The sequence below is a fragment of the Rhinolophus hipposideros genome, assembly GCF_964194185.1.
Source record: "Rhinolophus hipposideros genome assembly, chromosome: 2".
Classification (NCBI taxonomy): Eukaryota; Metazoa; Chordata; class Mammalia; order Chiroptera; family Rhinolophidae; genus Rhinolophus; species Rhinolophus hipposideros.
The window spans coordinates 103,322,138-103,343,299 of NC_138048.1; the positions used below are offsets into that span (position 1 = coordinate 103,322,138).

The window sequence follows — 21,162 nt, forward strand, 5'->3', positions numbered from 1 at the left end:
CGGTAGCACAAAGTTTGTAATGTGAAGTAGAACTATGAAGAAAATTAAGTTATTTTCTTTGTTGATGCAGATACATGGTCTATCTCAGTATATTTTTCTAAAACTTTTAACTTGTCAAATACTATTTTTAACCTTTCACACATACACCCTTTAAAGTGATTATTTTGGGACTACATTTTAAGACTAAAACATATTATTTTCTGAAAAGAGTAATCGCCCATTATGATTGGCTATTCATAAGTACTGAGCGCTTTAATAAGATATCTCAGCGTGTTTAACTCGTGCCCATTACAATCACGTGTTTGCACTGTTCAGCTGTGTAAAAAATACCTAGTTTTCAAAACTCTGACAGCTGTAACCTTAGTTTTGTACCGCTTAGGATGTACCTTGCCAGCACTTTCCACTAACATAAATCAGTCAGCGTAGTCACAGAGGCTTTCATGACTGAAAAGACCGTCCGGGAAACTCAGGCTTGGGACTCTTCCCTTTTCCTCTCTCCTTTCTAAGATCTATTTTCTACTTTGGAGACATCACTGTTCATTAAAGTAATCCCTTTCTAGGCATAGACTTCTCTAGCCTGGCCGCATGTCATCCCACTCTTTCGGAGCCTTTTTGTCTCATGCCAACTCCCCTATTTAGAATCCTGGCTGGGCGTCCCTCCTCTGCTGGGGCTTGCCTTCCAGACCTGCCTAGCTCATGTCCCCTTTTCAGTCCCCAGAGCATTACATGAAATCCCTTTCCTGGCCAGATGATACCCACTGCCCTAATGAGTGCTCTCATGTCACCCTGTGGGGAAGGGTGTCTTGCAATTTGGCTAACATTATCAGTTAGTTTCTCCTCACACCCTGCTGCTTTCTGGTGTGCATGCAGTGCAGAAGCAGTGTGTGTCATTAGCCCTAGTATAGGGTCTGGGGAGGAAAGAACCTCTCGGTTCCCTAAATAAGGGCTGAAAATGAGAATCAAAAGTCACTGCTAGATACGTGATTATTCCTACAAATAATATGTTTAAAATTACATGGAAGTTATGTTCATGTTTTTGTATGTAGGGGATATCTTTAAAAACATTTGCAAGTTTGGTCACTCAAGTTTTAATATTGAAGTATAGAATTATAAATTCTATGTAACTTATACTGTGAGTTCCCTATAATTCAGGTTGTGAGGTGATAACCATGTGCTCATTAATAGTTAACGTCAAGATGGATGTACACGTTCATCAAAATTTACAGCAAACTAGTAGTTTATTTCTATCAGTAGCATTATGCTATGAAAGGTAGCTCTTACATCTATACTTCGATTTACTAATTTCGCTGTTCAGTTTTTTTCTCCCCAATATCTAAAGCAACTTATTGGTCTCTAATAATACCATGTGTAATTTAATCTTTATTTATTAAAGAGAACTCTTAAAGGACAGGGAATCAGCAGCGCGTCTTTCTGTCAGAACACTCAAGAAGCCATCTTGTGATACGCATTAAATCTATTGTCAGTGTGTACCACAGTAGGTGATACGAGCTCTGAAGTCAGCTTGCTTGGGATTGACACTCAGCTGCCCCATGTACTAGCCTGGGCAAATACTTTGTGCCTCAGTTTGTCATCTGAGAAAAGGGAATATTGGTGGTAACTCCTCTTAAGATTGCAGCAGCTAACCATCTCTGCCCTCTCTGAGCTTTATAGAAACAGTTTTGATCACACATCCATCAGTAAAAATGGAGCGTGGGCTTCCCCCGATATCCATAAGCCTGTGTGTTATGTTAATTTACCTGAGTACCAACATACATTGTGTATTTTATTTTATTTTATTTTATTTTTAGATTTTTCAGTAACAGGGTTTACTGTTTAAATATTTACAAGCAATAACCTATTGACATTGTGTATTTTATAAAAGAGGAAATGGAGATGTTTAAAGTATGAGGGAAAACAGAATTAGCAGTTCTGATATTTTCTTTTTCACAACAGAGGCCTGTGTGCCCCCCACTTTGGAGATGACTGCTTGTAATGACAAGCGGGGAAAAGAAAGGGGAGGACATGCTAGAGTGGGGCTGATTTGTTTAGCAATATCTAATCAATTCATTTAGCAATATGCAATAGCAAAAGACAAAGGCAATTAGTAGAATGTGCTAATGACAGTAAAGGCAGTTAAGACTAAACTATATATATTGACAGCAATGTCATATCAAAGGAGTACACATACATATAAGTTTAAGAGATCCCAATGTATGTTTACTATTGATCAAAAGTCACTTGGCTAAATAACATCAATAGAGAGTATCTAAAAGCAGTAATAAAATTTATAGGATAGCAACTATTACAGTAGATGCCAAAAGCTCACCAAACTGGGGACACTGGGAAGGTCAGGAATCAAAACCTTGCCAGATCAACAGCTGGAAAACTGAGGCGTCTCTTGATGCTGCAAGCTGCAAGTTGCACACAGTTTCCAAAATGTTAATAAATTCCCAAGAATGCTGCTGCTGTCATTGTTGCTGGAAGTTAGGGCATCTCCTGATGTTGCAGGCTGCAAGCTGCATACAAGATTTCAAAATGCTAGCAAGTTCTCAAGAATGCTACTGCTGTTGTCGCTGTTGTTATTGCTGGAAGTTAGGGCGTCTCCTGATGCTGCAAGCTACAAGTTGTACATAGTTTCTAAAATGTTAACCGTGTTTCCCCGAAAATAAGACCTTGCCGAACAGTCAGCTCTAATGCGTCTTTTGCAAGTCTTATATTAATTTTTGCTCCAAAAGACGCATTAGAGCTGACTGTTCCGCGAGGTCTTATTTTCGGGGAAACACGGAAGTTCTCAAAAAGGTTAACGATGGGGAACCACACTGGAGAGGTTGGGAACCAGCCAGACCTCACCAGGTCCCAGGCTGGAAGTCAGGGCATCTCCTGATGTTGTAAGCTGCATGTTGCATACAAGTTTGCAAAATGTTAGAATGATGAGGAATTGCCAACGACAAATGAAATTTACACTGCCACCTGTGGTCTGTCTTATATATTTTTTCAGATGTACCTTAGAGCCAAGCTCCTTGTTCCTGCTTCCCCTTGAGGGAATGGCCAGTTCCAGGAGGGTGTGGCAGTTACTGTGATAAAAATATTGCTTATCCAGCTAAAGGACCAGTTTACTTGGACAAACAATACCTACTGTTCTCGCCTGGGACAATTGGCCCAAGGTCTTCCAAAGCCTGGTAACATGCCTGTCATGTCATTCTGATACTTACTTCTCTACATCATCTGCTGATGCAGGCAAAACCGACAAAAAGACTCTTCATCACCTCATAGCTCCCCTGCCAGGAATGAGACGAGGGAGAATTTTCTTAACCTAAAGCTAACCATCACCTCACATGCAGTCTCTCGTGTGAGGGAACAAAAAGCTAACAGCCAAAAGCTACCAACAGCCAATGAAGGCAAATTTTCCTAACATCTTTCCCTTACTGCTCTGATTCAGCTCCTCCCAGAGGGACTTAGTGCCATGTGTCCAGCCCAAGGACCAAAGGGCCACTGCACTGAGGGTAAGCAGTATGTCAGGAGAGGTGGGGCTTACCAAGGGCGGCCATAGCAACAGACTGGTGTCTAAACAGAGCACTACAGGGCCGGGGGTTGGGGTTGTGGGCATGAAATGACCCCTACCACTGGAGTGCTTTCCAGGCATGGTGCTAAATGTGTCACATGCAGGATTTCTTTCTTACCACCCCATTAGGAGGTAAAGACTATTAACCTGTTTCACAAAGCCGGCAGAACCAGGAACCGAAACCTAGGTCTGTCTCTCTCTAGGGCCCTACATTCTCAAGCCCAGTTCTGAGAAAGGTAAACAGGAAAACCTCAAGATGGCTGCTGCTGTTGGGTAATGCATGGAAGACTTTCTGAGACTACCCCATCCACCTGACTTCTGGCAGTATCATGCGTCTGAGTAACAGCACGGGGTGACTCCGAGCTCTTGAGGTGCGGTAAGCGTGTTTTAAAGGAGAACAAGACTATATCTTCAGTTCCTTTGGTGTCTGCCATATACAGGCAGCCAGTAAATAACTAAATGAACATGAAGGTTGATTTCTCTGCCCAAGGTGGTGCTGGAAGGAAGAAGAAAGGGTAGTAAACCAAATTTTGAATGAATTACTTTGTAGAATTAGACAGGTGGAGGCTCAGGGAAAAGTGGGTTTTCTGCCCCAAACGTGGACTTTCTGTCACTGTAATAGTTACCTTCCCAAGGCACCTGCTATTTCACTGACCACCCTCTTTTGGCACATAAGGATGCCCTATTTGGCTTGTCTTCCCCACTCCTCCCTGATGGTCCCAGAGCTGCCTGATGACATAGCCAGCCCTACCCACCTGAAGCATCTGTGAGGTCAGCCCATTGTGTCTTCGCTGGGGTGGTCCTTCATTCTTACTGGACCTCTGACAGCTGACCACTCCACTGTACAGAGAGTGAGCACTTGACTGTGCATTACCCTGCTTAGACCCGTCTTAGTGTGATAGTAAGGATACTATGTGAACTAACAAGCATTTATTGTATGGTGTTCCACATGTTTCCCTTCCGATTATTTTCTCTTTGTTCTGAATCTAAGCCAGAATAACAATCTAAATTCCTTAGAAAACAGACAAGTTGTTCAGTATGATTGGGAGGGGGGGAGCTTGTGGCCAACTGAAGCATGTGCAAGGCAATCAAATTCAATAAAAAGTTAATGTGTACACATCAATATAGTTTTTGACATCAATATCTTTTTATATATATCAACAGCCCCTCCCAGATGACCCTGGACACCCCATAGGGTGGCCCCAGGGACCCTCCCGGACAGCCCAGGGATAAAATCCCATTTACAATAACAATAATAAAACATGTAGAAAAGTCCTTTAATGAGCTCCTTGAAGAAAATACTATCAAAGGAGAAAAGACATGAAACTAAAGGAAATGTTTATTCGGTGTCGAAGAAGAAGATTCAACTTTATAAGTTGTAAATTCTAAGTTAATCTACAAATTTAATTCAATCCCCCCAAAAAACAACCCTTGGCAGTTTTTTTGAACCGGATAAATTCATTATAAAATTTACAAAAAAATGAAAAGAAAAAAAAAAAAGCAGGCAAAAGTAGCCAGAAATTGTCTGAAAGAACAGTAATGAAGAGAACTAATCTGAGCAGATCTTTAAACATATTATAAAGCTGAAATAATCGGTACCAGTGTGAGAATGGACAGGAGATCAATAGAACAAAACAGAAAGTCCATCAATGGACAGAAAAGCATAGAACAATTTATTGATGCGATAAAAGCAGCACTTCAAATCCATAGGGCGAAGGAAAAGTGGCTTATTCAATAAATGATGTTAGGATAACTAACCAAAAGGGAGAAAAGTTGGATTTGTATCTCATACTTTCACCAAAATAAATTCCATAACGATAAAAGATTCAAGTCATGAAGAAACTATGAAAATACCAAACAAAATCAAGAGAAGATATTTATATAAGCCAAGAATGAAGGTGATCTTTCTTGGATGGACATAAGTTCCAGAAGCCATAAGAGAAAGTTCTATAATTTTGAACATAGAAGTTTTCTTTTAAAAATTCTGCATAACGAAAATCATCATAAGCAAAGTAAAAGACAAATGGAAAACTGAGGAAAATATTTGAGATTCATATTACCAAGAGTTAATTTCTCCAATACTTAACTTCTAGCAAAAGAAAAAGAATAGACAAACAGACAAAAGATATCTACGGGGAGTTCACACACACAATGACTGGCTTGTACACATATAAAAAGATGCCCAACCTTACAATATGAGAAAAAAATTAAAATTGCTCTACAATATTGTTCACTGACCATTTCAGCAGGTAACAGTAAAAGGAGAAAACACAATCCCTGCTACATTGCTACAGGAGAGGTATACAGTGGTACCTCGGTTTTCTAATGTAATCCGTTACGGAAGACTGTTCGAGTTCTGAAATGTTCGAAAACAGCCGACATCTAGGCCTCAGGATCTTGTATTCAGCGGAAGCTGCATGACGTGTTCGATTTCCAAGGTGTGTTCGAAAACTGAAGCATTTACTTCCGGGTTTATGGCGTTTGTAAACTGAAATGTTCCTCAACGGAGATGGTCAAAAACAGAGGTACTACTGTATATAAATATAAATTGGTACAAGCTGTGGAGGAAATGGGACAATTTCTTTTTAGTTTGGAGATCTAATTGGCTTTATTAAGTGATTTATGAATTGGGCGGCATCCCACCTAACAACTGGAAGGATGCTCCTGGCCACTTCTGTATCTTTTGACCCAACAATCCTACTTCGAGGAATTTATCTGATATACATACATATGTGCTAAATGGCTTATTCACAAGTTATTCATAGTAGTGTTGTTGATAATAGCAAAAGTTGGAGACAAGTTGTGTCCACCAGTCGGAGACTAAGTAAATTACAATACATCAATGTAATGGGACATGATGAAGCTGCCAAAGAATGGGAAGAAGCTCTTTATGTGTGGATATAGAAGGATCTCCAAGATACATTGTTCAATGTAAGAGAAGATGCATAATTGTACAGGTTTATGAAAGCAGTCAGAAAAAAAATTTAAAGAAGAAAGCAGTCAGATTTTGTTAGATAGCACGTGTCTCAAGGTCTGGACAATTCTTACTAATCTTTCTGAATGCTAATCATGCTAAATGTTAAAATGCAGTACAGTATTTTGCAGAAGTAGCTGTAACAGGATGAGCTTGACCTGAACCCAAACTGTTAAGTTTAGCCAACTACAAAAAAAGAAAAAAGAAAAAGAAAAGAAAGAAAAATCAACAGGTAATTAACCAAATAGTGTACATAAGCAATGTCTAAACCTCTCTTTGGGGAGATAGAGCTTTCGATGTGAATCCTCTGTCTCCTTTACTTGCTGCAAGTAAATAAAACTACCTATCAACAACCATGTCTTGTTCTTGAATAGAACACCCCAAGGGAACCCCTTGAGTTTGGTAACAATTTCACATTTTTTTGATTTAGATCAGTTGGAGATTTTATTTTGTCTGACTAATATTCTAACCCTTATAAAGAATTAAAAAGTTTCTCTCTCCTGTCTTAGTTCAGGCTGCTATAATGAAAATACCATAGACTGGGTAGCTTAAACAACAAACATTCATTTCTTACAGTTCTGGAAACTAGAAAAGTCCAAGATCAAAGCACCTTCCTGATTCTTCCTGTTGTGTCCTCACACGGCAGAAGGGTTGAGGGGCCTCAGCACCGCTCTTTTGTAAGGACACTAATCCTGTTCATGAGGGACCCACCCTTATGACCTAATCAGCTCCCAAAGGCCCCACCTCCTAATGCTGTCACATTGTGGATTAGGATTTCAACATACAAATTTGGGGGTGGGGGTGGGGAACAAACATTCAGTCTACAGCATTCCCCCCAAAATATAGCTTTTAATCATGAAAAATCACATCAAACTCAGCTTTGACATTTTTAAAAATACATATATATTTTATTGGGTAACTGTGTTTTTTCCAGGACCCATCGTCTCCAAGTCAAGTCGCCCCACGGGCAGACCAGTAGCAGCTCAGCTCTAGTTATTGTCTTCAATCTGGTTGTGGAGGGCGCAGCTCACTGGCCCATGTGGGAATTGAGCCGGCAACCTTGTTGTTAAGAGCTCGCGTTCTAACCAACTGAGCCACCCGGCCACCCCCGCTTTGACATTTTTTAAAATAAACATTTCCAAGTAAACTTGAGTTTGTCTGATAGAAACAGCAGAGGGGTGCGCTGGAGCATTTTCCTTCCTGAAAAAGCCCCTTTTATACCAACTGTGGGGACAGAGTCCCAGAGAGCAGTTTCCAGGCTCTCGGCTCAGTTATTAGACGGTCATCAGCTGTAATCAGATGGCCATCAGGTGTTACCGGTTAGCCATTAGCCATTAATATAACTGCCGGGGCTACGCTGGGTTGGTTGGTTGGTTGGTTGGTTGGTAGGTAGGTAGGTAGGTAGGTAGGTAGGTAGGTAGGTAGAGAAGCAGACGGCAGATTGTGGCTAGCAAGTGCAGTTAGCAAGCAGATTGTGGATTACAGATCATGTTGATCATACTTCCGGTGTCTCACCTGGCCACCAGCGAGACTGGGGTGCAGGAAGACTCCTCGTTGGGGTACTGGTGGATGTTTGCTTCTGTGTCTCGACCAGCCACCATCGAGAATATAGTGGCATGACTCCCGTATCCATGGCTCCGTTGTTGTTCCTTTTTGGCCTCACCATATCCTGCATTCTTGTGCGGGGAGCGGGACCAGAGACCCTGCATGACACCAACCTACTACAAGTTTAACCTGTATGTGTTTGCCTCACATTTCATCCATATGAGTAAGTCTTCAGAATGTAGAAATCCACTGTATGCTCAATTGTTAAAAAGCGAGGGTTGGGGGGGCAATAATTTGTACATACAGGTATTTACTTGTACATGACTAGATGTGGGGACAGAGGCCCAGAAAGCAGTTTCCAGGCTCTCGGCCTCATGTGGAGAGGTGCTGGCTCAGATAGTGGATGGCCGTCAGCTGTGGCTGGTTGGCCATCAGCTGTAGCCATTAAGCCATTGGTCACTGATATAATTGTCGCGGCTACGGAGGGGAGCCGAGGAGAGTGAAGGAGACTGAAGGAGAGTAAGGAGAGTCGAGGAGAGTTGGTCGGTTGGCAGCAAAGCAGACAGCAGGTCGCACGTCGTGTAAACCCAGCCCCCAGTGAGACCATAGTGGTATGACTTCCCTATGGCTCCGTGGGTGTTCCTTTTTGGCCTCACCATGTCCTGCGTTCTTATGTGGGGAGCAGGAGCAGAGACCCCGCAGGCCGCCCCACCGGACACCCCGCACGACACTAAGCTATTATCTATTCCTGCTCTACTAAATGACCACAAACTTAGTGGCTTAAAACTACAGTAATGTATTCTCCTCTAGTTCTGGAGACCAGAGGTCTAAACTGAGTTTCAATGGGCTGAAAGCCAAGGTGTCTGCAGGGTTTTGGCTCCTATTGTAAACTCTACGGGTCCTAGAGTGGAGTTTTCTTTCCTTTTCCAGCTTCTTGGCTCCTTTGCTCATGGCTCCTTCTCCATCATCAAAAAGCCAGTAGCATAGTACCTTTCTCCTAGGCAAGTCTTTCTCCTTCAGTGGTTAAATAGTGTTCTGTGACCAAATCTCCTTCTGCCTCTGTCATGCAAAGACACTTGTGATTGCATCTAGGGCCACCTGGATAATCCAGGCTAATCTCATCTCAAAGCAAAGTAACTTGCTGAACATCACATAGCTATAAAATAAGATGTTGGATTTAGGCCTAGACAGTGCACTATACTATTAAATTAAAATCCTATTTTGTTTTTTTACAAAGTGCTGGTCAAGACTTTCCAAATTGATTTTACAACTCACAAATGAGCCACAATGTATTTAATAAACAACCTTGATATCATAAATTCCACAAGAGCAGAATTTCTCTATTTTGCTCACCACTAATCCTTAGCACGCTCACTTTGCCTGTCACCAAGAGATGCTCAATAAGTAGTTGATGAAAGATCCTTGCATGTAACAGTACAGTCTTAAAGCTGGAGGAAACCCGAGAAATTACCAAATACATACCATTTCAAATGAAATTAACTAGCATTCTTATGTGATTCACATTATGTCATTTACTCAATGGTCAGTGGTGACAACAGGTTTTTTAAAAAAACATTTTCTCAATCATTTATCGTGGGGACAAAGCCCCCAAAAAGCAGTTTCCAGGCTCTCGGCCTCACGTGGAAAGGTGCTGGCTCGGGTAGTAAATGGCCATCAACTGTGATCAGATGGCCATCAGCTGTGGCTAGTTGGCCGTCAACTGTAACCAGTGAGCCATTGGCCACTAACATAACTGCTGTGGCCGCGCTAGCAGAGAAAAAATGGGGGCTAGCAAGAGCGGATTGCAGAGAGGCGGATGCCGCCAGCGAGAATATAGTGATATGACTCCCCTGCTTATGGCTCCGTGGGTGTTCCTTTTTGGCCTCACCGTGTCCTGCGTTCTTATGTGGGGAGCGGGACCAGAGACCCCACAGGACACCCTGCAAGACATTTATGTTTTCATTAATTAAAGAATGAGCACTTACAAATTTCAAGTTGAAATAATTAAGTAAAATGAGAATGCAAGTTGCAGAAGACTCTGTAAAGTCTAATCCCACATTGTAAATAGTATGTATGTAATATGTATGTAGTAAGTCTGGAGTAACGTACACCAAATTGTTTACTTGTTCTGGTGAAGGAACTGGGGATACATTTTCTATTTTCTATTTCTGTATTATTTGAATTTTTACAAAGAAAATAGTACGTTTACAATCATTAAAACGCAATGGATATATTTTTTAAATCCTTTGCATCCTTTCTTTACCTGCAGTGTTTGACAGCCCTTGACTGACTCATTTCTGTAACCTACTCAGCCCTACGGCCCGCTCCAAGGCGACAACAAATAAGTGTGCTCGAACGAAAGGACTTAATAAATGTGCATGTGGCTCGAACGAAAGGACTTAATAAATGTGCATGTGGCAAAGGACTCTATCAGGCTAATAACTTGCAGGGTAAATCCAAAAAGTATGTTTCGTGAATAAATTTTCAAATCACGTTGACATTGACAGGCATAAGATGGCTTTTCTTAGTGCAATTTACGTCCGGTCAGATCAAGCACCTAGAGTGCAACTTTGCGAGCCTGCAGCGCACAGCGCGCCAGGGTTCAAACTTGGGACCCTCCAGGTAACGCAGGGGCCACCACGCCGCCGCGCCTCACGCATGCGCCCTGCCCCCCGCCGAGCTCTCGGGCTCAGCCAGCCTTAACCCGCCAGGCAGTTTGCCTTTCCCACACACCCAATCCGACGGTGCGTGGAGGCGGAAGTGGGTGGGCGGGGCAGCCTCGCGCCCCGCTGTCCCGCCCCGGAAGTGGGCGGGGCACAGCAGGCTCCACAATCGTTCCTTCGCCTCCCAGTCGGGTTGCGGCGGAGGCCGGTCCTGGCTTTGTAGCTCGCTCAAGATGGCGGCGCAGCAGCCCAGCGGGATCCGCCTCAGCGCGGTGAGCAGCCGCGAGGGGTGGAGCGGGCCGTGTCCCAGGAGGGCGGGCAGGCGGGCAAGCGAGGGGAGGGCCGGCAGTGGGAGGTGGCGACTCGCCGGCCCGGCGGCTACGGCTGCGGTGGGGTCGCGGGCAGTGGCAGCCATCTCGCTCGGGTCGGCGGAGCGGCTGGGCGGCGGGCAGGGCCGGGCCGGGCCGGGCTGTGCGGGCCGGGCTGAGTTTCGTTTCCTCCGCGTTAGGTTTCTGTTTTGCCGCGGCGTCTTTGGGGCGTGCCGGGGCCGGGGCCCCTCCTCCCGCGTCCCTCCGGCGGTCTCGCCGCGGGCGGCCGGGGGGGAGGCCTCGGCGGCCGGCCGGACAGCCTCTCGGCTTGCGGGTCCGCAGGGCGCTCCGGGCAGGGGGACGGAGGGCAGTGTACGGCCAGAAGTGCCGGCGGCCGTGACCTCCTGGCAGCCGGACCGGGTGAAGCGAGCCCGGACGAGTCTCCCTCACGCGTTTAAATTCCTGCCGCTTCCCTGTCGTGAAGCCGCGGGGCCTGACTCCCTGGGTCACCGAGCTCTCCTGTTGCCCCTCTAGCCGCCTCGCCGCCTCTCGTTTGGGTTCTTGGACATCCTTCCTCGTTGCTTGAATGTACGAGTGAGGAGCGCTCACACCACACGAATTAAAATCGCACGTCCTAAAATGTGGGCGTGGCCTTCCTACCTGACTGTCCTAAAAAAGTTAGCGGTGTTGTGCCGAAACGTCCGTCCTCTCCTGAGCGTGTTAACTCTTGCCAAAGAATGGCCGGTCCAGTCTCTTTACATTTAACGTCCACGGGGCAGTGCCATCACTTCTGAAATGGTGCGTTGCCCCGCGACTTCCATTCATTTGGCCCCTTTCTTACTAACACCTGGTATTGTCGGAGTTTCTCGTCTTTCCTGATGAGTGTGGTATCGGTTTGTTTTGCATTTCCCCGAGTGCTTGTGAGGTTGAAAGTTTTTCACGTTTCACTTTTTTGTGTTTTTTTTTTGGTGTTTGTAAAAAATACCTATGTGTCCCCTTTGCCCGTTTTTCTGTTTTTTTTTTTTTTTTTTTTTTTTAAGGAATCTATTGATTTCTAAGCGTTCTTTACATACTCTGAATAAAAGGTCCTTGGGTTACGTAAGGGGTTTATTGGATGATACAGCATTTAGTAGTTTTAATATAGAGTAACTTTATTCTTTCTTACTGCTGGCTTTAAACATTATTTGCTAGTTCTTCCCCACACCTCGGTGAATCTGGGCAGATTTAGTGCTTCTCAATTAGCCTTCGGTGTGGTAAAGTCTGACATTATCTGTTTTAAAATCTTTTGTTTATTTGTCGTGTCCCCCTCCCCCACCAGCCCTTCCTAGATTGGGCCAAATTCAGGCCCAGAAACTGGTGGGGAAGAGGATGGAGCTGTTCTTTTCCTGTGTCGGCCCTTGAATCCGTTCTCCTTTCCCTTACCTCTCATGTCTGGCTCTTCAAGATTGAGGCCAGGGAGTAAGGGAGCAAAGATAAGGGTCAAAACTGCCTTAAGAGACACATATTGTTAGCTGGCTGCCTTGGTGAAGCAGCTGTCCGTGTGCTGACTCCTGTGGGTGACACGGGCTGTTTGGAACCTCATTGACAGAAGTCTCCCATCTGTAGCTTCTGGACTCGCCACCGGGCTCTTTGCTTTAGGACGGGAATTGGCAAACTACAGCTCATGGGCCAAATCCAGCCTGCCACCTGTCTTTGTATGGCTCACAAGCTAAGAATGATTCTTAAACAGCTAGAAAAAAATCAAAGAATAATAATTTTGTAACAGGAAAATTATGTGAAATAGACATTTCAGTTTCTGCACATAAGTTTCACTAGAATATGGCTATGCTCAATCGTTTGTGTATAGTTCTCAAATGCTTGCCTCAGGGAGAGGGTCTAGGAAGTAATGAGTTCTCTCGCATTTGTCCGAAGCCATAGAACTTAAGGCACAAAGGGTGAATATAATGTATGCAAATTTTAAAAAATCAGTTAGGTTGGGAGATCCTGGGATGGAATATGGAGTGACAAAAACTTATTTAAATATTTGCTTTTTGCCTCTGTATTTCTAAGTAAAATGTTGATACCATTTTGTTGTTTTCCAGAAATCCTGCTGTGCATTTAGGTGACACACACACACACTCTTCACCTCCTTCCATCCTTCCAGCGCTTATATCTCTCTTTTCTTGGTTGAATTACTGTATGATTTATCACTCTTACCATTATTCACAAAAGAGCCAGCCAGAACTATGATTGTGTGGTTTTGTGTTTTTTTGCTATACAGTCTTTTTCCCTTAAGTTAATAATTGATTTGTATTTTTGCTTGTTTGCTTAGTTTTTGTCTGTACTCATTGATCACCATTTAATTCAAACTTTGAGAGAACAGGAAAATCTTTTCCAGATGTGTTCAAGCACACCCAGTATTTGTCAGTTTTGTTGGTTCACTTGTGATTTGGGGACTTCCCTTTATCATTTTTCTGGACATTGCCTTCCCCTTTTTGTTGTGTCTCCATCCTACATATTCCTCTTTTGAAGTTTTCTCCCTTGGCAAGCACAGTAGTGAGAGCATGGGCTCTGGAGCCCACCTTCCTGGGTTCAAATTCTGACTGACAACTGGATATGTGACCTTGGGCAAGTTACTTTAACCTCTTTGTGCTGGAGTTTCCAGTCTGAAATGTGGGGAAAATCATCTTACCCATCTCAAAGGGTTGTTTTAAAAGTTAAATGACAAAGTGCATATAAAGGGCCTGTGAATGCTATAAGCACTCAGTAAGTATTTGCTATTTTTTGTTATTGGTAGTGGTGGAGCCCATCCATCCTTCTAAAAACAGGTGCAATTTCCTAAGAACAGAGTACATGGGAAGAAAATTTTTTCATGTTATTTCCTGGTAATGTGGTTTTGGTTACCATTGCTTGCTCTTTATATATAATTGGGCTGGGTTTGTAATTCTAGATTACCAATGATTTCTGTCAGAGTTTAAAAGGCATGTTTTATTTAATAGAGTCCTATGCATTGTATTGGGCACCTAGGCTGGAAACTCAAGTCCTTAATATCTGGAAATTTTTCTCATTTATTTAACAGATTTCTTCCCTCAGTTTTTTTTGTTCTATTTTTGTCTCCTATTTTCCTTCTCATTGTTTTTTTCTTTACTTATTGGGAGACTTCTTACATTTGATTTCCTACCTTTCTCTTTCCATGTATTTAATTATCATAAACACCATTTTATTCTCTATCTTCTTAAATTGTCCCTGGACAAAATATTTGTTTTTGTCACTGGGCATATTAGTCATAGTATTTTTGAAGTTTTCTTTTACTCTGCATTGCCTTCTTTGTTTCTTTGACTGTTTTGATTTCTAATTTTATACATTCTCAAATGTCTGGAGATGTTTAGCCTTCTGCTTACATTTCCAAGTAGGACACTAAAAGCTGATTGGGAAATGTACATACCTAAGTAGAGCTAGTCCTTTGGTGGGTGGCAGTATTGGGTGATCAGCTGGAAGGAGCCATCTGTTTCCTTGGGGGCACCCTATGTCAGTATCTGTAGACATTAAAGAATGGAAGTGTTAGCAGCGACTGTGTATAATGCCAGGTGGGTACTTCGTGAATCAGGGATCACTGTATAATAATTTATGTCTAACCACCATGCTGTACAGCGGAAACTAATATAAAATAATATTGAATGTCAACTGTAACTGAAAAAAAATAGTTTAAAAAAGAATGGATGTGTTAGACCATAAAAGTATGCTGAAAATAAGTAAAAAATGTTTTACGGTAATTTTTAAAAAGTGAGAACAACAAAAATAAGATGCTATTCAGAAAGCACAATTGTAAATAAAATAGCACCAAATAGAACTTGTAGAAATCATTCCATTTTCTAGAGCTACATCTAGTTTCCTGCTCCTGGCTGCCAGCTCATCTGGAAGCTCATTAGGGGAAAGGAGATAGTCTCACGTTGCTCAATTTGCTGACTTTATTTATTTTTTTATTGTGGTAAAATATACATAACAAAATTTACCATCTTACACATTTTTAAGTGTATAGTTCAGTAGTGTTAAGTACATTCACATTGTGGAGCAACCAGTCTCCAAAACTGTCTTCATCTTGCAAAACTAAAACTTATACCCATTAAAAAATAAGTCTCCATTCCATTTTCCCCATATAAATGGAATCATACAGTATTTGTCCTTTTGTGACTGGCTTATTTCACTTAGTGTGATGTCCTCAGGATTCATCCATGTTGTAGCATGTGTCAGAATTTCCTTTTTTAAGGCTGAATAATAGTCCATTGTATGAGTGTACTACATTTTGTTTGTTCATTCGTCTATGGACAGTTTGTTTGCTTCCATCTTTTCACCATAGTGAATAATGTTGCTCTGAACATGGGTATGCAAATATCTCTTTGAGACTCTGCTTTCAGTGCTTTTCAGTATATACTAAAGTGGAATCACTGGATTATATGGTAATTCTGTGTTTAATTTTTTGAGGAACCCCTCTAGTGGCTACACCATTTTACGTTCCCTTAGAGTGTACAGGAGATTCATTTTCTCCACATCCTTCCCAGCACTTGTTATTTTCTGGTTTCGTTGTTGTGTTTGTGAAGTGGATTTATTTTTCTGCTGTTTGATAGTAGCCATCCTAATAAGTGTGAGGTGGTACCTTATTGGGGTATTGATTGGCATTTCCCTAATGATTAGTGATGTGAAATAGCTGTTCCTTTGTCTATTTTAAATTAGGTTGTTAGTTTTTTGTTGTTGAATAGTAGTTCTAAGTTTTGTAGTTTCAGCTCTTATGTGTAGGTCTTTGATCCATTTTGAGTTAATTTTTGTATATGGTGTAAGGTAAGGAAGGGGTACATCTTCATTTTTTGCATATGGATATCCAGCTTTCCCAGTTATATTTTTTGCAAAGATTGGCTTTCCCGCGTTGAATGGTCATTATACACTTTTGGAAAATTGTTCAACCATATGTAAGAGGTTTTATTTCTGGGCTGTTTGCTGGCTTGCTCTTGACCCATCTCTTATCAGTTGTGCCTGAGCTTCCATCAATTTCTCTAGAGAACACACCTCCAGTTTTATATGGAGTTGCCTAGGGTAGTTGCAGGTTGCTCAGGATGAAAGAAGGATCTCAGGGAATCTTAATTGCTTCTTTTAAAGACTTTCAACCTATCTTGTTTTCATACAGCCTCTAGTACTTTTGATTCGAAAGGCACAGAAATCTAATCCGTAAACCTTTGTGGGATTTTGTCAGTTTCTGGCCTGCTTCTTTTCGTTGGGTTTCCCATTTATAGGCTTTAGATTTATCTCTTTCCAGGGTATTAAATCAGTTATCTCTAGTTTCCAAACTACTGACTTTTGTCTACTATTGTCCATCAATTCTTTTTGTTCTTCTGGATTTATGCCTTTTTTTTTCTTTCTTTATTGTAGAACAGATTCAGGACAGAGCCAGAGGTAAACACTCTCCAGGTGTTCAAGCTTCCATGTTTAAAAAGTTTTGTATTTAAAATTTGTAACTCGATTCTTAAATCTTAAATTTTGATTCTTTAAAAATCTACGTGGTCTTTATAGCATCTCATTTGTGTGTGTGTGGATTTTTTGGAAATTACTTTGGCGATGTCTAGTTATTTACAGGGATACCTATTTTATAGGTTGATTTTTTTTTTTTTTTTTTTTTTTTTTTTTTTTTTTTACCTAATGTTTTGGTGGCGGGGGAGTGTGTCTGGTACTCATGTGTCTTGTCTGCTAACATTTTCTCCTGGTGGATTGTTTCCTTGAACGTTATTTTAGATGGTGTAGTCAAATATTCTCCAAATAATGACTTAGGGGAGTCTGTGCTGCCTGGTTGATGCTGTCTCCACAGTGGTTCCGCAGGTTATATAAATTGAAACTAACTCAAGTGAAGGCATGCCTCTTTTTACAGAACGTCACATTATATGTTTTTGTGGGTTTTTTTTTTTTGACCTAGAGTCCACAACGAGACAGACAAGCTTCCCATTAGGCAGATGCCCTCTTTCGTGTCTCTTTATTGAAGGTATGGGGAGGCAGTTTCTTCCAAGTGCTTGCTTCTCTTCTGCCAAATCTATCCCTGACTCACCATTGAAACCGAAACCTTTGTATTCCAGTTAAGCACCCCACTCTAATCCCCAGTACATCCCCGTTTTCAAATCTTATTTGGTTTTAATTCCTTCTTTACTTGTTAAGTCATTTAATTCTCTTTTAACAACCCTGTAAGCTGATACTGTTATCCTCATTTTTGCAGATGACAGCACTTGAAGTACAGAGATTGTTTCTTTTCCAGTATCACATAGCTAATTAAATATATTCCATATCCCATAGTATGTCTGCTGTGTGTGTGTGTGTGTGTGTGTGTGTTACACTGCTGTTTGGCTGTTCAAGAGTGTTTTTCATTGTAGTTAGTGACGTTCTAGAGATTATTATTGAGAATAATTGAAAATAATTGCTCATGCTTAAATACCCAAAAAGCCACTGTTTAGCATTCATTGTTCGTTACTGATGCCTTCTTTGCTTTGCTCTCCTGGGACTCTGACTCAAGAACAATTTGTACTGTTTCAGTTTGGAATCGGTGTCTACGATGAAGTCATTAAATGAAAATTGACATTCCTAGCGCCACACTCTGCCATGCGTCTAAAATCAAAGTATTGCCACATGGACCAAAAGACCCCATTTCTAACGCCAGATTTCACACCTGACAGAAATGCATAAAACAGAGACAGAAACTATAAGTGGTCGATTAATCATTTTCTCCTTTGGTAGCCAGAGGTTTAAAAACACCCAAAGGTTTAGAAAGGGAAAGGAATATACCTTTTTTTAAAAAAATGGTAGCTTGACGAATCTGCAACGGGAAGAACTGGGACTGGAAAATCTGACTGCTGGCACATTCTTAGGTAGATTAATTAGAGAAAAGGCTTCTTGTGTAAGATGAATATCCGGAAATGGATTTTCATTAGAAGCCCTTGGTGGTGTATGCTTTAGAAAGTCTGAATTACTTATACTCCACATTACATGACTGTGTGCTATATTACATGCGTATACCATAGGAGGTCCAAATTACACATACTCCAGTTGGAAGATGGTTTTACAGAATACCATTTTTCGCCTGTGTACTTCAACCTAATGGGAACCAATGCTTGGGCATTGTCTAAAATCAAATGTTGACAGAGGAAAAGTAGAGAGCTCTTTCTGACACCTTGTCGCAGCAACTGAGCACGGCAAGTGTGGCTGTCATAATTTATAATCTAACCACGTTTCCAGGGCTCTTCACATGAAACAAAGTGACACTTTTTTTCCTTATATATGAGAAAATCTGTTCCAGATGAATGCAGAAAAAGTCCTCATTGCATAGAAATTCTCTGCATGTGAAATTTTCAAGCCTCATCCTTTTAGAACCATTTGTACGTTTTTATACATTTGATATTTATTAGGTTGGTGAAAAACTTGGGGTTTTTGCGATTTTTTTTAACCTTTTAAACAGCAATTACTTTTGCACCAACCTAACACATTACTCAGGAATTTAGATTCTCTATACCATGAGGTTGATTGGCATAGTCTTCCATACTGCGAGTAAAATCAAACATTTTTATGTTTGGAAATCAGGGTTTGTTGCATATGAACCATTACTTGACATTGTTTAAAAGGTTTGTAGATGTATAGTACTCTACTGCTACAAGTTCACTAAATGAACTTGGAGTAAATACTAAAAGTGTCAAGTATTGACTTCCAACAGACTACCAGAAAAGCCTGTTGACTAATAAGCAAAGCTAAGTTTGTTAAGCCTAATGCACTAAGGACAAAGTCTTAGTTGTGTCTCCTAGTGGGAAGATTAGGAAATGACGGGGGGGGGGGGGGGGGGGGGGGGGATGGGGGGGTGAGAGGAGGGAGATGAGGGTAAGGGGGATCAAATATATGGTGATGGAAGGAGAAGTAACTGGGTGGTGAACACACAGTGGGATTTATAGATGATGTAATACAGAATTGTACACCTGAAACCTATGTAATTTCACTAACAATTGTCACACCAATAAATAAATAAAGAGGATTTTAGGGCATTGGCTGGGTAGTTTTGAAGTAGGTCTTGTGAGGTCTGTAACTGGGATTGGGTAATTTATGATGTCATGGCTTTAGATTGGTGGATATAAAGAGGCAAGTGTTTTGGTACAAGTCTTGATGAGTAAACTAATATTTAGTTGAGTCACAGCCTTATTTTCCAAGAATCTTATCTTTAGGTTATATTTTCCAGGTATATCCTGAAAGAAGCAGCTAAGTTATTTTTACTTGGTCTCAGTGTTGTTTAACACAAGGACAGAAAATTATATTGTTTTTTTAATACCAAAAAAAGAAAGCTTTCATGGCTGAAAGCTTTTCTGAACGAAAGGGTTTATTGAAGCAAATCCTTGCCAGAAAAAGACCCGATCCTGGGGCGTGCAGTCTAAACCACCAGCAGCAGGGCTAAGATAAACCTGTCCGCAGTCCGGGACTTGACAGCACTTTTATACATTATGTTCTGGGGAAGACGGATATAAGTTGTTCTGAAAGAATTGACACTGGCTACAGATAAGGGTGGGAGTGGGGAGGTGGGAAAAGGGGAAACGGGGCAGTCCTAGGAAAGGAAGAGGCGTTTACTACTTTTGATTGGCTGCGGGAAACAGTCCTGAAAGTGCGCCCATTGTCAGGATGCTGTGGAGTCTGGCGGTCACTGCAGTAGTTGCTTCAAAGCTGCAGCGTACCTTCAGGAATGTGAGCAGTCTGTTGTTGGTCCACAGCTATTGATTGATTAACTGCTTTCTCATATTCTCTTGCCCACTATAAGTTAATTTAAGACTCTCAGAATTGTTCTCAGTTTCTGTTCTTAAAAGTAAGACCTGAATTAATTTACCTAAATCATTGGTTTGTTTCAGCTTTGCCCGAAGTTTTTACATACAAATTCTACTAGTCACACTTGGCCATTCAGTGCAGTTGCTGAATTAATAGGTATGTAAAATTGACATTTCATAATCTGTGGGCAATTGAAGTTTTAGAAAAGCTTTTCATTGAAAAAAAGTGTGTAAATGTGCTTTTTAAAAAAACAAATGTTATTTTAAATGATAACATTATGAGTAAAGGTTACCTAGCATAACAGCTATTCAAATGGATGTCAAATTAATCATTGTTCAACCCTACTTATACTACTGTCAAAGTATTTTAATTTGCCAAGTTCATGAAACATTTATGTTGAAAATATTTTATTCTGATTATGAAAGAGATAGGTCTATTTCAGAAATAGGGGAATTATGTTTTTTAATGGTTGGGAAGTATGTATAACGTTAGATTCATTTTCTGGTATTAATATGTAGGAGTATTAATGTTATGTTAGATTTGTGGGAATAAATTCTTGTTTCTGACAATAGTCAAGGTATAGGGTTGTATTTTAATGACTTAATGAACATGAGAAAAGTAAGGTTGTCAGATTTACTTTATGGGTCATGATATTTTTTTCTTGGAAAAATTCGTGCACATGAATTTTCTTTTTAAGCATGTTTGAGAAACAAAGGAAAATTATAATCTTAGGAATTCTTAGATATACTTTAGATTCTTAATCAAGGAAGGGTTCTACCTTGTTTCCCCAAAAATAAGACCTAACCAGAAGAAAAGCCCTCGCATGATTTTTTTCAGCATGATGTCCCTGAACATAATAAGCCCTAATGCGTCTTTTGGAGCAAACCTTAATATAAGACCCAGTCTTATTTTCAGCAAAACATTGTATCTTAGATGGTGCACAAAAAAGAAAAGAAGGAACTTTTGAGCACCCTTCTTTTCTTTGGTATAGTTAGATTTTCAGCGTCTCCCTGCTGATATAGGCTGTTTGGATGTTTGTTTGTTTTTTAAGCCCCAGATATGCTATAGCATTGCAGCTATTCAGTTATTATTTTTTGATGGCAACCCAGAGGAGCTACCCAACCTAGGATCTATCCTTCCCATAATAGTGATTCTCTAGCTTTCAGTTAGAGCGGGGGTGTCCAAACTGTGACCCCACGGGCCAACGTGCAATCCATGTTTTATTGGCCCACAGCAAATTCTAAAAATATATTTAGTTTACTTAAATAAACCAGGTGAGGCAATACGTACTTCACCTGGAGTCAG

The 21,162-nt window shown here is 41.1% G+C and overlaps 1 protein-coding gene across 1 annotated transcript in view; it reads left to right on the plus strand.

The window, feature by feature from the left end:
• Window positions 1-10,772: 10,772 nt before the first annotated feature.
• The window catches only part of MORC3 (MORC family CW-type zinc finger 3), a 41,399-nt gene continuing 31,009 nt past the window's right edge, over window positions 10,773-21,162 (plus strand). The window contains exons 1-2 of the mRNA XM_081067678.1: window positions 10,773-11,016; window positions 19,941-20,013. Of these exons, the coding sequence (XP_080923804.1) occupies window positions 10,978-11,016; window positions 19,941-20,013 (112 nt within the window). The 5' untranslated portion in view covers window positions 10,773-10,977. The remainder of the gene's footprint in view (window positions 11,017-19,940; window positions 20,014-21,162) is intronic.